Source organism: Salvia splendens, chromosome 3, assembly GCF_004379255.2.
Source record: "Salvia splendens isolate huo1 chromosome 3, SspV2, whole genome shotgun sequence".
Taxonomy (NCBI): domain Eukaryota; kingdom Viridiplantae; phylum Streptophyta; class Magnoliopsida; order Lamiales; family Lamiaceae; genus Salvia; species Salvia splendens.
In genome coordinates this window covers 43,331,629-43,347,826 of record NC_056034.1, presented here as the reverse complement: position 1 = coordinate 43,347,826, position 16,198 = coordinate 43,331,629, and the positions used below count along the sequence as shown (strand labels likewise).

Below are 16,198 nucleotides of genomic sequence, written 5' to 3'. Positions count from 1 at the left end.
GCAGGATGATGTTGATCACACTTGATTTCTTAATATATTACGCATCAAACAAGAGAGTTTATTTAAAAAGACTAACTTATTAGATGTTTTCATTTGATCTATTTATATATGGTATTAATGATAGTACTATATGCTACGTGTAATTTATAGTAGTATTATGTATAATCATGTACTACTATTATTTCAACCTTGTGGTTGTTTGGAATTTTATTTCAATCCATTTACCTGAGCTTTCTTCTTTTCATCTCCACATACAATATCGACACACGTGTACTTTTAAATTCGTTAACGATCTAAGTCTACTTTGAAATGTTTAAATATTTTATGATTGTACCTAACATTTCACATTTCTAGATTTCTAGATTAAAATAAAGTGACAATTAAAAAAAATAGCCAGTTAGTTATGAGTATACTTGTGGTAATGACAATGAAGGTCTCACAATCGAAGAATTCGGAAATAATGATAATGACTACACACAATTTTTAAATATATCATACAAAAACCCAAGCAAAAATAATTAAAGATAAAATTTATCTATTCGTTCTTTATTACAAAAAATAATTATTGTCAATTTTTTAAATATATCATACAAAAACCCAAGCAAAAATAATTAAAGACGAAATTTATCTATTCGTTCTTTATTACAAAAAAAATTATTGTCAATTTAAATGTCCTCTAATAAATTTTTTATTATAGTTTTAAATAGTTAGACTCATATTCCGATAAATTTATCACTTATGTTTTATTTTAAATTTACTATATAAAAGTTAAGATCAACATCCTACTATAGCTTGTTAATTCCATTGATACAAAACCATTCAGTTCATTAAAATTTGTACAAAAAGCAAAGTAAACTCCTAATAAATCAATTCATTACTATTTGTGTCGAATGCAAATGAGACTTTTTATAAAAAAAACATGTGTAACAATATTTGTTCCTTTGAGGACATCCAATAAATTGAAACTATAGCTATATAAAATTAGCATGATTGTATGCAAAGTTAACACCAAAAAGTCGAGAAATGATATATTAATATAGTATTTATAAATTAGTACTACTACTCTCTAGCTTCGTCTAACTTAGTCTATATTAAGATGACACGCTTTTTAATTTGATCTGAGATGATACATTTTTATTTTCAGTAATTTTTTTCTATATATTTAATTATTTTTTTCCTCCACTATTTTTTTCTACAATAACTATATTACCCAATAATTGTTAAAATTTTCATGCAGATATGTCATCTTAGCCGAGACGAAGGGACGAAGGGACGAAGGAAGTAGTAAATAAATAACCAAATTTGTCAACATCCACGTCACCACGTCGATCTCATAATATAAATTGTCTTTATCCATTACATCTACGTCACTGCTATTTCATTATTACTGTTTTTTTTCACATTCAATCCATGAAATTTTTGGCAAACCTTGAAAGCTCTATTGTGAAAGACAACTTCTTCACGTGTCACTCCAAAACAATGAAAACAGCTTCTTGATACACCTCATTTTCACGTTTGTTTATGTAACAAAAGTGATTCACACATATACATACATACACATTTTTAGCAGAGGGAATAGCAGAATTCTCCTACCAACTTGAGCGCTGCGATCAATAGCTCAAAAGGGCCTTCCCTTAACAAAAGAAGCCATCTTTACCACTTAAGGCAAGTCCCACTTTTCTTTGCTTCTCTTTTCACGATTTTGGTATTAATAAAAATCGAGTCTTTAATGGTGATTTTATCTTACTGGTTCTTGTTAGAGCATTTGCTGTAATTGGTGGTCGTTAAAGAAAAAAAACTCCCAAAATCTCACGTGTTTGCTGTTGGTTTCGATTTCTACTTTTGGGTTTTCTTCAGCTGTTTTAACTGTGCATGTTTGATTGAGTTTGAGAAGTGGCATTCTGTCATATGTGAAGTTCTGTTTTTGAAGCTCTGTTTTTGTGATGGTTAGTTAAATCAAGTAGTATAAAATATTATTTTGTAGTCATAGTTAATTGGCATCAATTTCAGCTTTCAAGTGTGTTATAATCTGTCAAGAGGAGTTGTTGCGTTTTTGGGCTTTTTCCTTTTTTCAATCTTGTTTAAGTATGGTAATGAAATAAGGTTGATGTAATTTTAGGCAGCTGAGCTAAATCATGCTTGGTAATGGAGTTGTCGGGATCCTCTCGGAGTCCACGAATAAGTGGGAGAGGAGAGCTCCGGTGACCCCTGCACACTGTGCGCGGCTGCTGAGGGGCAGTGCCAAAACGGGAGTTTCCCGCATCATTCTGCAGCCATCGACCAAGCGCATCCATCATGATGCACAGTACGAGGACGTTGGCTGTGAGATTTCGGAGGACTTGTCTGAATGTGGCTTCATTTTAGGCATCAAACAGCCAAAGGTGATTCTAAACAGTGTTGCTTTTCAACCTCAGTGTTGGAAATTAGTATAACTCGTGTTTCATGTGTTTGGTGCAGTTGGACATGATACTTCCGGACAAGACATACGTGTTTTTCTCACACACGCACAAGGCACAGAGAGAAAACATGCCACTTCTTGATAAGGTTGAGTGTTCTTGCTGTGAAAGAGAATGTGTTTTCAGTAAACATGCATTTTCAGCTTGGCCTTTCTTTTTGAGTAGATTTTGGCTGAAAGGGCTACTTTGTTTGATTACGAGCTTATAACCGGAGACCATGGTAAACGATTACTGGCATTCGGGAAATTTGCTGGAAGGGCCGGAATGATTGATTTCTTGTGTGGCCTTGGACAGCGTACGCATAGTATTATATTTCGTTTCAAGAGTTTATAGTGGTATGCAAATGAAAATCGATTTTTATCTTCTTTCAGGGTTTCTTAGTCTTGGATATTCTACACCTTTCCTCTCCTTAGGCCAATCCTACATGTACTCATCTCTGGCTGCTGCAAAGGCGGCTGTCATTTCTGTCGGGGAAGAGATAGCTACATCAGGACTCCCATCGAGAATCTGTCCCTTAGTCTTTGTCTTCACCGGTTCTGGAAATGGTAGGCTTTGAGACAATAAACACTTTCGAGTTGACAAATAAACATGCATTCCTTTTATAGTCTATCTTCAGTGTTTCCTCTCTAATTATCAATGTTACATTTGATCATTTATGTAGTCTCTCAAGGAGCACAGGAGATATTTAATCTTCTTCCTCACACTTTTGTTAACTCAAGCAGTCTTCCTGATCTTTTTGAGACGGTAAGTTGGAATGCTTTTTCTCTTCTGGTAGATGTTTTTCTAAGTACTAATTAATAGAAACACGTATCTATTGCTAGGCCGGAGATCCTCAAGTAGGGAAAAGCTCGCAACGAGCCTTTCAAGTGTATGGATGTGCTGTCACCAGTCAAGATATGGTGGTTCACAATTATCCTTCCAAATCATTCGATAAGGTGAGTTCTTACATCTTCATTTCTTGCTACAGAAACATCTATTGACAAGAGTTTGAGATCATGTTAAAGTAGAATTAAACAGATAAAGCAGTTTATCACAAGCTAGAGATTTTACGTGTGTTTTTATCTTCATAGTCGATATCTTCTGTTCGTATCAGGTGGACTACTATGCACATCCGGAAAACTACAGGCCTATTTTCCATGAAAAGATTGCTCCATTTGCATCTGTAATAGGTCGGTATCTTTCACTTGTACCGACAGTTTCTCATCTGTATCGTTTTTTACTTATTTTATATCAAACGCACGAGCTCTTGCAACTCAGTCTGCTGATAAAAGTTCTTCTCTTCGTGTATTTTTTGTGTTTCCTTTGGCAGTAAATTGTATGTATTGGGAGAAAAGATTTCCTCGGTTATTGACCTCCACGCAGCTGCAAGATCTAATCAAGAAAGGATGTCCTCTGGTTGGAATCTCGGATATAACATGCGATGTAGGTGGCTCGTTAGAATTTGTACAGCGAACTACGTCTATCGACTCACCTTTCATCAGGTAAACTTATAATGATGTACTAGCATCTATTGTGAATTTCAAGCTTCTAATAATCTTTTTTCGAATCTTATACTTAGATATGATCCCGATGACAACTCGTACCATCACGACATGGAGGGCAGTGGCATTATCTGCTCCGCTGTTGACATTCTTCCTACAGAGTTTGCAAGAGAGGTGAAAACAATCCATCTGTTGAGATTTTTATTCAGTTTCAGCTGCTAAATTTGTTTATTGTACTACAAAATAGGCTTCCCAACACTTTGGTGACATACTATCTAAGTTTATCGGAAACTTAGCTTCTTCAACGTCCCTCGATGGATTACCTTCGCCCCTGAAGCGAGCTTGTATCGTCCACGCTGGCGCACTCAGCCCTTTGTATGACTACATTCCTAGAATGAGAAATTCTGACATTGAGTAAGTTTCACCATACACTTTTTGTTTATATGTATTAAGTTATTAACTATATATTCATTAGAAAAGATATTTCTATTGTATAAAGAAAGTGCCTTTTTTGTCAATTATACAACAGATGATAACATAAAATATAGGTGAAGTGATTGAGGGTATCTAAGTTTATCACTGCTTTTTTTTCTTTTTATCTTCTTTCTGTCATTCGTTGTATCTGAATTGAAAACGTTTCTTTTCTGCGTTTGTTTCTTTCCTGGGCAGGGTTTCGCCACAAACTCTACAGCCTTTGCAGACTGCAAAGATGAAGCACACAAAGATGGTATCAAGTTGCAAACTTTTTTAACGAGTAAACATCTTCTTTAGTGCTGTTTTTGGTCTCGATTAACACTGCTGATGTGATTGATCTCGTAGATGTCTCTGAGCGGCCATTTGTTCGACCAGTTCCTAATCAATGAGGCTCTGGATATCATCGAAGCAGCAGGTGGTTCCTTCCGTTTGGTGAAATGTCACGTTGGTCAAAACACGAGCGCATTGTCATATTCAGAGCTTGAAGTAAGTGTCATATGAGCTCTTCAAATGAACAAAAAAATGGTTCAAGCTTGCATTTTTCTTTCCTTTCTGTGTTTCGTTTAGTGAAAGAAAATCTTTTTAACTTCACAGATAGGTGCTGATGATAAGGCAGTCCTAGATAAAATCATCGATTCTTTAACTTCACTTGCGAATCCGAGGGACGAGCATGTTGACAGTGAAAACGACATGATATCGCTTACACTTGGGAAATTCAAAGACAATGGCACAGAGGAGGAAAATGGGGTGAGAAGTGAAGCTGCCTTCCTTATCTTAGGTGCTGGCCGAGTTTGTCGACCAGCTGTAGAATTTCTGACAGCAGTTGGCCGGGATTCGATGAAAAAATCATACATCAGAGAGGACATGAAAGAGGAGATTTCTCCTGTTCATGTCATTGTTGCTTCTCTGTTCCTGAAAGATGCAGAAGAGGTACAATATTTACTTCCAAATTCACTGTGATGTTTAGCTTTCTTATTAAAGACGATGGAGGAAAAAGTAAACGGATTTCTATCTACATTTTATAACACGGAGCAGATCACTGAAGGACTTCCAAATTCAACGGCAGTTCAACTTGATATCTCGAACGAGGAGAAACTCCACCATTACATTACACAGGTGTTTATTGAAAAATCTATAGCACCAAAATTTCATTTTTTCCCCCTTAATTTGGAAAGAATGATCGTCGGTCTTACTCGTTTGCAGGTTGATGTAGTGATCAGTTTGCTGCCTCCTAGCTGCCACAGTATTATAGCAAGTGCTTGTATTCAGTCCAGGAAACACCTTGTCACTGCTAGCTATGTGGACGATTCCATGTCAAAGCTCGATGAATCAGCAAAAAGCTCTGATGTGACAATTCTCTGTGAGATGGGCTTGGATCCCGGAATAGGTAAGTTTTGATACTTGGAAACACTGATGTTATTGAGCATGAGAGGTATGTCGATAATGGAAACTAAATGGTCTTATTCAGACCACATGATGGCGATGAAGATGATCGATGAAGCTCATGCAAGAGGGGGCAAGATCAAGTCCTTCACTTCCTACTGCGGCGGTCTTCCATCTCCAGATGCTGCAAACAACACATTAGCTTACAAATTTAGGTGTGATTTTGGATAGAAATTTCAGTTCCTTCTGTATCCGCTATATATATTCAGAGTTATTCCAACACGAACATGGACATCATATCTTGTTAAACTGATAATTTTGTTGACTATTTTGTTGAAAAGGACAATAGACACTGTGGTTTTTTGTTCTTTTGGTGGACTCTGAATGCTAATCATAATGCTTATTTTGTCGACCGCGTTTCAGTTGGAGTCCAATTGGCGCTATAAGAGCCGGGCGCAATCCAGCAGTGTACAAACATGATGGTGAAATTGTGCATGTTGATGGTTAAGTTGCTAACTTGTTCTTACTCAAACACAACATATACAGTGTCACAGATTTTTTTTCCTTTTTGTTTCATTTCTCCGTTGGCGATTCAAATCTGTCGCTTTGTTTCTTTTCCTATTCTGTTGCGTTGCAATGTGCAATTCTTGGTAACACGTAAATGCAGGTGAAAAACTGTATGATTCCGCTTCAAAGATTCGGATACCATACTTCCCTGCATTTGCACTCGAATGTCTTCCAAATAGGAACTCCTTGGTCTATGGAGACCTTTACGGAATAGGAAACGAAGCTTCAACCATTTTTCGAGGAACTCTTAGATACGAAGGCAATCTCCCCCTCTCCTTCATGCATCTGAATAGTTGTTGTTTTTCTTTGATATGAAATGTGGACTGATATCTTTTTGCAGGTTTTGGAGGGATAATGGGAACTCTAGCAAGAATCGGTTTCTTCAACATCGAAGCAACACTGGTGCTAAAAGACGAGACAAGGACAACGTATAGATCCTTTTTGCTATCTCTTCTCAATCACAGTACAAAAGACTCAGAGGGATTGGTTGTAAGTGAGAAATGGATTGCAGATCAGATTCTTTCTCTTGGCTTTTGCCAAGAGAAAGAAACAGCAATCAAGACCGCGAAAACCATCGTGTAAGTTTAAGTTATGATGAAGCTTCCAAATAGTAAAAATGAGGCACCTAACTAATACTAACCTTTTACTTTTCTGTTTCTTTTACTGATTCATCAGATTTTTGGGCTTTCATGAGAAGGCAGAAATCCCGAAGTCGTGCCAATGTGCATTCGACATTTCCTGCCTCCAAATGGAAGAGAGGCTGGCGTATTCGGGCTTGGAGAAGGTAACATTCTTCTTTAGACAATCCATGGGGTTCGCCCGAGAAACAGAGGATGATGTGATCGTCGTGTATTAATGAAACAGGACATGGTCCTCTTGCACCATGAAGTGGAAGTGGAATTCCCAAATGGGAAACCAAGTGAACACCATGGAGCAACCCTACTGGAATTCGGAAGGACCGAAGGAACGAGGTCGTACACAGCCATGGCTCTAACCGTCGGCATTCCTGCAGCCATTGGAGCTTTGGTATGATCTCCTTTCTATTTTTGTACTATCATTCTATCTTAAATTTCGTGATTTTTACTATGATGTTTTTATTCTCAGCTTTTGCTTGGAAAAACTGTCAAAGAGAGGGGTGTTTTAAGGCCTATAAATCCAGAGATTTATGAACCAGGTAAGTTAATTATAGTACAACAAATTAGTATTTATATTGCTGGAAAAGAGCTAATTATTTGTGATTATTGCTTTGCAGCTCTGCAAATTTTGGAGGCTTATGGTTTCAAGTTGGTGGAGAAGACTGATTGATTGTTATTATTGGACTGTTATATATCTGTAAAATACAAATTGTTTATAATAAATTGTATTAAATGTTGTTATGCATAAGTTTGCATAGTACAATTGCAGAAATTTAATTTACAACTATAATCAAACCAGAAAGATAGAGAAAGTTTGAATAATTGCAGAAATGCAGATTATATTAAATGAAATAATAAAAGATAAACATCTACACAGTTCCTTTTTTGCACATGTACAATTTCCCTGGAATCACAATAAAAAATTGTTGATTTTTGTAAATAAATATGACTAAGAAACAAGCAATGAAGATAATTGTTGCTCCACTTCTTCCCAGCTGTGGACCTTGGTTACAAGAGTGTGTTGATGAGCAGCATGCTCTGTTTTGCACCATGGATATGAGTTCTCGTAATCGAAAAGGAGAACCTTAATCCCCGCTGCTGCACAGTCTATCGCGTAGCTCGGGTTATCATCAATCAACACCTTTGCTCCCAACGACCTGCATGATTTTATTCAGCTAGAGAGACATAACTAACCACATTGGAAAATAGCAACGAATGAGTTGATTCGTACTTGCAAATGTCGGATTTAGGTCTTGATTTGCCATCTAAAGCAAAGTGGTTCCCGAAATGGATTTCTTGGAAGATACCGGGGTAATGTTTCTCGATCCATTCGATTGTGTGGTCCTTGATAACATTCTGTCGAGACCTATACATGAAATACAAAATATACAAAATAAGGCAATGATCTTGAGTTGGGTATTGAAGGGAGATGATCAAGGGCCGGGATACATACGTGACAACGGACAAGTTATAGATTTTAGATAGCTTTTCAAGTGCTTCGTGGGCTCCTGGAATTGGATTTATCTCTGTCTTGAAGTAAGGTGTCTTGAAGAACTCATGTACTCGATGATCAGCTGCCACAAGAAACGCCACAACATATAGTATTTCAAATAACGCAACCAAGACACGGAACCATCAAAATGAAGATTTGGAAAAACAGCAAGCACATTACAGCCAACTCCAACATTAGACAAAAGAGTGCATCAATATAGTAGATGGAGCCAACATTCCACCCTTGGAAACAAAATAATACAAACTGTATAATGGTAGTACTATACTATGATAGAACCTAGTACAAATTTTTTATCCTTGTTGTCTTTAACTTCAAGGAAAAAAACACAAAAATGAACGTGGATCCCTCTGAAAATTGTGGCAAGAGAAAGAAGATAGAGCAGCATGCTTAACAAGAACTTCCACTTATTGAAGAAAAACTTGTTTTAAAAGGAACAAATGTATGACAATCAGCCAACTTGAGCATATGTTATAATACCTTCATTGCGAGAACAGTTCCATATCTGCAAAAGATAGAATTGAGTAAGTAAAAAATACACAAATAATTCAGTTAGAAGAGACTATAATACTAATAGTATGAGTTATTCGCCATAACCTATACCTTGAAGTACTCGTGGACGTGGTAATCAGAAAGCGGGAGGTTTAGGGCGTAGCGATCTCCTATGAATCGATTAAGAGTTGATACAAAGTTCCCTAGAACTGCCAACAAACCAATAACAGAATTCAACATTCATGAACATAACAAAGTTTCATTTTTTAAACTTGATACCAAACAAAGATAGACACCAATAGCATCTCCCATTAGCACATCAAAAAGGGTTATTGTAAATTATGCCAATTTCACAAGTTAATAAAAATAATAAACCTTTTTATTCCACTGATTACCAGCTAAGGGGGTAGAATTATTCCATAAAATACCAAAACCTAAAGAGATTGACTAATTCATAGAGATAACCAAACATTACAATCAAACTACAAAAAGCAAAAAAGAAAACATAAAAAGCTGAAAGAATCAAGATACCCTCATCAACATCAACGGCAATCATGAATTTCTCCGGTGAAGGATGGAGCAGAGCTGCTCCGGTCGAATTCCCCCTAATTGCAACACGATCACTCTTCAAATCATTACAATTCTTCTCAATCTTAGAGGAGCAGAAAATCCTCCCTCTACTGAAATCAATTGCTGATGGCTTAGAAGAAAGATCGGAGTAATGCCTTATAAAAGAAGTAGTATTAAAATCCCTTTGCCCCAACATGAAATTCGAACCCGCCGCCGCCATTAAACAGTGCAGCAACTGAAATTCGGAATATATATACGAAAAACAGAAAAACCGCATTTTTATTAATTTCAACTGGTTTTCTTATTTCCTTATTAAATTATTTTTATTAAAGTTTATGCTAAATACAGTAGTACTGTACTACATAATTTCCTATTTGAATTGTAGATATTTAATTTGAAAAAAAAATGATCTTTTCCTAATATATTGTAGAAAGTTAATGTTTTTTTTTCTTTAAGGAAAAATGTTAGTATTAATTTCCCTTTTTGTTTATACCGTAAAATATATATGTTATATTTTATTTTTATAAAAAGTAAATCATCATTAATACATTCAGTTTATATATATTTTCTCATTATTATTACTTCAATTTCATTTTTCTATCTTCATTATTATATTTAATTATTTATTCTCTCTATCTTCATTAATATATATTTGTTTTGCCAAGTTATTAGAGCATCCGCAATAGCGGCACGCTCTAGCCACCAGCTAGCGGCTCGGACGTGGCGGACGTCCACTATTGCATGTGGCGAACGGGACAAATGGGAGGGGGGAGGACGAGCGGTCGGGCGCGGACGTCGGGCATTAGTCGATGGCTCGTCCGCTATTGTGCGGCTTCGATTAGCTAACGTGTAAATGTTTTTTTTTATTTCAAATCTATATTTACAGCCCATTGCACTTCATTTCATTCGCACCACTTGTGTTATCGAGTTTCTCTTCCTCCTCTCTTCATTTTTCATATGAGGATAAAAAATGGCTCATGATGGTGATGTTGATCCGTCGCAACGAATTGACGAAGAATTGTGGGCTCAGACGTCCGCAGAGATAAATCGGTTTGTGCAAGAGCACTTGCGCCAATAGGAGCAGCCGGAGGTCCCTCGCCCTATCCATCATCGAGTTATAGTTCCCCGAGACCACGTCGGTGCCCACCAAGGATTGTTTGACGACTACTTCGCTGAGGAGCCGCGGTTTGGGGAGTCATTTTTCCAGAGGCGTTTTAGGATGCACCAACCGCTATTTATGCGTATTGTGTCGGCTTTAGAGGCTCGGTACAAGTATTTCCAGTTTATGGAGGATGCAAGTGATAAACCCGGTCACTCGACATAAGTGCACTGCCGCAATTAGGCAGTTGGCCTATGGAGGCGCGACTGACATGTTAGAGGAGTACCTCCAACATGATATAATTGAAGAGTTATGGGCTCGTAGGATTGCACGCTAATATCGTTTGTAATTTGTTTGAATGGTTGTTTATTTTTTTTACTGTACTACATTTTTTTCCGAATTGTACTTGGACTTTTTTTGAATTGTACTAGGTTAATTTTTTTTATTTAATGAAATTATTATTACACTTTCTCTATATTCGTGTCCAATTTTAATTCCGTATTTGTGAATTTATTTGCTTGGCCAGGGCGTTGGTTAGCCTACTGCTAGCCTATTACTGTGCTGTGGAAAGTCCTTGATGATGTGGCAGGCTGTAGAAAGTCATTGGTGATGTGGCAGAAGGTGTTTTTGGCTAGCCTATTAGGTAATCTGTGTTAGTGTGGATGGTCTTAGTAGTAGAAAGAATCATAATAAAACAATCCAATTTTATAATATATACAAAACCAAGAATAACACTTTATTTCCATCAAAAACCAAAAACAAGCTGAACCACCACCATCGCCGTGGCCGCCACAAAACCAGCCACACCCCCATCCGCCGCCGACGTCCTGGGCTTCTTGGCCACCTCATGCTTCCCACTATCAATCATAATCACATACCTACAAGAACCACCATGATACCCCGGATCAATCCTCGTTATCACCGACAACTTCCCAAACCTCTCACACGCCCCCTTCTGCTGATTCACCGTCTGATAATACATATTAAACGCATACGACGCGTTCCCCCTCGCGTCCAGCTGCCCGCATGACGACCCCACTCCGAGGCTCGTGCAGTCCGCGTACGTGCACGCCGTGCTCATACCCGCCCCCACCCCCGGATCCGCCAGGTCAGCATCCGGCGCCATGACACACCACTGCCGCGCCAGATACCTAACCCCCTTCGCCGCCGTGAGGTTCCTCCCCCGCCCCAAATCGAGGGGGTACTTCACGACGCCGTCGAAGTGAAACACCCCCCGATGCCGCTCGAAGTTCCCGGGATCAATGCTCTTGATGTCCTCATCGAGTAACGAGAACATGTATATATCTGGTAGGGTGGGCCGCTTGGGGGTGCCCCGGCCCCCGTTGATCCGAGCGATCAACCCCTGGTTGAATCGCCTGGCCAGGCGGGGGTTGGCGTTGGCGTCCCCATCCGTGGGCCAGCCTATCTCGCCCACAATGACGGGGAGGTTGGGGAAGCCGTTCTTCTCGAGGGCCGTGATGAGGGTGTCGTAGTTCGCGTCGAAGACGTTGGTGTAGGTGGCGGGGCCGTCGACGATGGGGGTTGCGCCACCATCGAAGAAGGCGAATTCGAGGGGGAAGTGGGAGTCGGCGTAGAGGCTGAGGAAGGGGTAGATGTTGATGGTCAGTGGGGCCGCGTTGTCGCTTAGGAACTTCACGATCGAGAGCATGAGCGCGTGGATGTCCGGGCGGAAGTCGCCGCCCGACGGCGCTCCCGAGTCAGACTGGTAGACGTCCGCGTTGAGGGGTACCGTCGCCTTCACGTCGCGGCCCAGGCCTGCCTTGATCAGCGCTGCCTGGATGTTCTGCAGCGCTGGGAAGGTGATTTGGGTGAACTTGTCGGCGTAGGTTTTCAAAAATGGCTCATTTCCAACCGCAACATATCTGCATCACGAATTTTGATAAAAATTAGTTAGAATATAATAATAGAAAAGGTCAAAACTTAAAATACTAAATTTTGTCGCATTTTGATTCAGCACAGGTTTTAAGAAATGCAATGGAAAGTGAATTGAAAAGGTTAATGAGACGTGAGTCCTACTTTTATATATTAGTTTTATAATAAAATGTGAGTGAAATGAATTAGTGGAATATGAGGTCCACTACAAGAATGGTAAAAAGCGAAATGTGACAAATTTTGTGGGACGGACGGAAATAAAAAATGTGACTAACTATCTGGGACGGTGGGAGTACTAGTAATTAATAATATAATTCTTTTTTGTTTTTTCTCGCTTTGACTATTTTTCCATTTTATCACTTTACCTGATATCGACCCCTAGATTGGAGATATAGTGGGAAACATTCTTCTCGACCCATTGCTCCGCGACACGGACACTACTTGCAATACCGGCCAACATGTCGTTAGGAATGCCGACCATGACTTGGATCCCGGACTTTCCTAAAGCCTCCAAGGCATAGGGGTCGGCCTCGAACAACTTCACTTTGTCAAACCCGTTGTCCTTCATCAGCTTCACCACGATGTCGGGCGAAAGCGGGTGGGACGCCTGCAATCCCCAGTTGCAGGCGAACCCGTCGGCAACTAGGTTTTCACCCAATAAGAAAAAAATGGTCATAAGTAAATATTGGAGACAAACCATGATTATTACTACAAGTTGGGATTTGGTTTGCGGCTGTGATGATGATGTTAGTTGTAATATAAATGAATTGTGAAGATTGTGACTTGTTTGTGGAGGATTGCAAACAAGAGTTGAGAAAGAACTGGATTCCATTGTAACCAAACTAAACCTATGCATTGTGAAAAGATTGGTGAGTAGCAAGAAAGGAATATGAATGGAGCCAAGTTTTTCCTTTGGAATATGCACAAGTAAAGCACCTTTTTATTTCCAAATTCAGACCTTTCTTCCACTTCCACACTTTGAGGATTAAATCAATATTCTTGAATTACGTGACTTGATTTTGGGTGTGGTTTAGAAGTGTGTTACTGATGTAATGTAACCAATTTCATGTCATAATTATAAATTTTTTGAATAATAATATATACTTCCTTCATCCATAAACTATTGACCCATTGCTATTTTGACTCATAGGCAACTTATTATATCATTCTAATATTCTAGGTAAAATTAATTGTTCTAAAATTAATACTATACAAAAATGAGATTTTCGTTCCATGCAAAATTCAATAAAGCAAGTTAATGCTCGTGCCGAAAGCAATTGGGTTAATTGTTCATGAAATAAGGGAGTACATAATAATTGTTTTAGTAACCGTATTTTACTAGTTACCAATTTTTACAATTTTTGTTAATTAAGATCATATACATACTATTATTTTCCCAAGTAAAAGAATAGGTCAAGGAACACATCTAAAGTTTATCTTTTGACGTCATAACCTTTAACCTTGGTGAAAGCAAACTTTATTTTTTTTTAGTTTATATACTATTCACGATTCTTTACTTTCCCCTCTCTATTTTTTTTTATGTTTTTCTATCGTTTTCTATTTTTTAAAGGTGTGAGTGAGTCATGTAACCATATGTGGTAAAAGATTGCCACATATATATTTTGAATTGTAAACAGCAAAAATACTGATCTAGTACTTAAATTAATATATGTATTGTTTATTTAGGTTTGTTTGACCCAATATTTAATTATACTATCATCAACCGACTATATCTAAACTGAATTATTTAGTCATATTAATTGACTGGTAAATGATGGCATGCCTAACTTTTATTCACTTTAGCACATGCATTCCACTACAAAAATGATTCATGAATCAACTATACATAAAAAACGATATCGTGATTTGCCAAATTTATCCCTCAATTATAAACATAGTTGTAAATTTAACATCATTAGTTGCATGTGACATCAAAACTTGATAATTTTGAATTGAGAAAAAACAAAAACAGAAAGTTGATGACTAGGTTGGGAAAAGAATTGCTCTTTATGATTATATTCCTCAATTTTACAAATGCACCACTTCCCAAATGTTGAATATCTATGTACTAATGGGTTAGCAAATGTGCAAACCCAAACAAACTATTTATACACAAAACTAATATCTCTAGAAATAATTCTAGCCTAATAAATAACAACCTCTAATAAAAAATAATAATAACAACAACAATAATCTACCAATCAGCCTAATTGGATTTGGAGGGGACAGAGCCAAAAAACTGCCTCCCACAATGAAGAAATCAAGGAAGCAGATCATCTCCAAACAAGTAAAGCATCCGCTCCACCGCCCAGCTCGGCTGCTCCGGCGACAGCGGTCTCGCGTCGATCAAGGAGGCCCGGCAGAGAGGGCAGGTCAGCCGGTTGTCGTAAGCCAGCCATCTCTCAAGGCAGTGTTTGTGGAAGACATGGCAGCAGTTGCTCAGCTCCCACACATGGCTGCTCTTCCTCAGCCCGTTCAAGCAGACGGCGCACGACTCGTCGTGTCCCTCCGGCAGCCGCTGCTCCATCTCGCCGTACGTGGTGAGGGAGAGGCTCCCCTTCAGCAGCCTCAGATTGGCCGCGGGAGACGAGGAGCCGGAGCAGCAGGATGAGGAGGGCTGGGGAGAAGCTATGGATTTGGTGAGGAGGTTGAGAGCCAAAGACAAGAGCCATCTTGTCACTGCAAATATCAGAGCTGCTTTGCATAGCACAAACTGATCACTCACAGCCATTGTTAACTGATTCTTGAAATACTCAAGCAAGTAAATGTAGCAAGTGAAGAAATGGAGGAAGGGGGAAGATATCAACAGCAAGAACAAGTATATATAGGAGAGAAAGAGGAAAGAGGGGTGAGTGACATAGGTGGTGGTGATGCTTACTTTGTGTTGGTTATGCTTTCCAACAACCAGTAAGAGTAAAAAAGAGAGGTGGAGCTGACATGGACATGGCCACATTCTGACAACTAAAGATGACAACTTTACAACCAAAATCATGATCATGTGCTAATGACATCCACAATAGCAAATGGGTAGAAAAAGAAGGCATTTTTACACATCAGATAATGCTTTTTCAAAAGCCTTTATGATGGCAGCAAGTCGGCAAGATGTAAACCGTGCTTTTCCTACACAGAAAACATGACCTTATCCAACAATTAAAGAGAGATTAAAGTAGCTTTAAAAGACAGATTTTGGTTAAAGGAGAAACAGAAAATATGGGGGGAGATGATCACAAATTTTAATCAGGATCAAACATATCAGAGTCTGAACCCACATCATCTTTTCTTTTTGAAGGATATCTTGCAGAATCCCTAACTTTTGGATACAATCTCATCACCCTGAAAACACATTAAACTGTCTATGGTGTTTGCTTCTATGAAACAGATTTATGATTGAAAAGCAACAGATATAATTGCATGAATTCATTCACCAAAAGAAGCTGACACGATATGAATGGGAGCAATCCACATGGAGTTACAGTAGTCAGTAGGTACTGAGAAAAAGAAACTACATTCATTTCAGATCTAAAAGTAAGCTAGGCCAACCAAAACGTCCCACGACCCACATGGTTTTGCCAAAAAAACATAGGAAGAAAACATACCATGTTCGCTTAGCGAACTTAGTGCCACCTTATCCGGGATCA

At 38.5% G+C, this 16,198-nt stretch overlaps 4 protein-coding genes across 5 annotated transcripts; 1 reads left to right on the top strand and 3 right to left on the bottom strand.

Annotated features, from left to right (window-relative positions):
• The first annotated feature begins 1,413 nt into the window (after positions 1–1,413).
• LOC121796221 (alpha-aminoadipic semialdehyde synthase-like) lies at positions 1,414–7,744 on the top strand. Of its 2 annotated transcripts, XM_042195006.1 has the most exons (24): positions 1,414–1,665; positions 2,120–2,381; positions 2,458–2,544; positions 2,622–2,751; positions 2,828–3,001; positions 3,118–3,200; positions 3,278–3,391; positions 3,550–3,625; positions 3,766–3,937; positions 4,015–4,111; positions 4,185–4,351; positions 4,607–4,664; positions 4,757–4,897; positions 5,006–5,341; positions 5,447–5,527; positions 5,615–5,798; positions 5,880–6,009; positions 6,218–6,297; positions 6,462–6,620; positions 6,702–6,939; positions 7,037–7,145; positions 7,226–7,387; positions 7,466–7,535; positions 7,614–7,744. In XM_042195006.1, the coding sequence occupies exons 2-24, from the start codon at positions 2,136–2,138 to the stop codon at positions 7,664–7,666; spliced, it is 3,147 nt and encodes a 1,048-aa protein (XP_042050940.1). In that variant the 5' UTR covers positions 1,414–1,665; positions 2,120–2,135; the 3' UTR covers positions 7,667–7,744. The 2 variants fall into 2 exon arrangements, with proteins under 2 accessions (XP_042050940.1, XP_042050941.1); XM_042195007.1 differs by lacking the exons at positions 1,414–1,665; positions 2,120–2,381; positions 2,458–2,544 and having other exon boundaries at positions 2,838–3,001.
• A 65-nt stretch (positions 7,745–7,809) lies between these two features.
• Positions 7,810–9,808, bottom strand: LOC121796225. Its single transcript, XM_042195010.1, has 6 exons — positions 9,530–9,808; positions 9,110–9,207; positions 8,987–9,011; positions 8,450–8,570; positions 8,228–8,362; positions 7,810–8,153 (listed from the first exon to the last, which is right to left on the bottom strand). Exons 1-6 carry the CDS (start codon positions 9,786–9,788, stop codon positions 7,946–7,948), a joined length of 846 nt encoding a protein of 281 aa, XP_042050944.1. The 5' UTR covers positions 9,789–9,808; the 3' UTR covers positions 7,810–7,945.
• Positions 9,809–11,354: 1,546 nt separating this feature from the next.
• Positions 11,355–13,343, bottom strand: LOC121793899 (glucan endo-1,3-beta-glucosidase 5-like). Its single transcript, XM_042191920.1, has 2 exons — positions 12,926–13,343; positions 11,355–12,550 (listed from the first exon to the last, which is right to left on the bottom strand). Exons 1-2 carry the CDS (start codon positions 13,258–13,260, stop codon positions 11,413–11,415), a joined length of 1,473 nt encoding a protein of 490 aa, XP_042047854.1. The 5' UTR covers positions 13,261–13,343; the 3' UTR covers positions 11,355–11,412.
• A 1,205-nt stretch (positions 13,344–14,548) lies between these two features.
• LOC121796220 (E3 ubiquitin-protein ligase RHA2A-like) lies at positions 14,549–16,121 on the bottom strand. Its single transcript, XM_042195005.1, has one exon. The coding sequence runs from the start codon at positions 15,556–15,558 to the stop codon at positions 14,821–14,823; it is 738 nt and encodes a 245-aa protein (XP_042050939.1). The 5' UTR covers positions 15,559–16,121; the 3' UTR covers positions 14,549–14,820.
• Between the last annotated feature and the right edge of the window lie 77 nt (positions 16,122–16,198).

Coding starts and splice junctions, on each gene's coding strand:
- LOC121796221 (XM_042195006.1), top strand. CDS start 2,136: ATGCTTGGTAATGGAGTTGTCGGGATCCTCTCGGAGTCCACGAATAAG. Junction 2,545..2,621: donor ACATGCCACTTCTTGATAAG/GTTGAGTGTTCT, acceptor CTTTTTGAGTAG/ATTTTGGCTGAAAGGGCTAC. Junction 4,352..4,606: donor ATGAGAAATTCTGACATTGA/GTAAGTTTCACC, acceptor TTTCCTGGGCAG/GGTTTCGCCACAAACTCTAC.
- LOC121793899 (XM_042191920.1), bottom strand. CDS start 13,260: ATGGTTTGTCTCCAATATTTACTTATGACCATTTTTTTCTTATTGGGT. Junction 12,551..12,925: donor AATCTAGGGGTCGATATCAG/GTAAAGTGATAA, acceptor TTCGTGATGCAG/ATATGTTGCGGTTGGAAATG.
- LOC121796220 (XM_042195005.1), bottom strand. CDS start 15,558: ATGATCATGATTTTGGTTGTAAAGTTGTCATCTTTAGTTGTCAGAATG.
- LOC121796225 (XM_042195010.1), bottom strand. CDS start 9,788: ATGGCGGCGGCGGGTTCGAATTTCATGTTGGGGCAAAGGGATTTTAAT. Junction 8,571..8,986: donor GAACTGTTCTCGCAATGAAG/GTATTATAACAT, acceptor TTCTTGTGGCAG/CTGATCATCGAGTACATGAG. Junction 8,154..8,227: donor CCTAAATCCGACATTTGCAA/GTACGAATCAAC, acceptor AAAATCATGCAG/GTCGTTGGGAGCAAAGGTGT.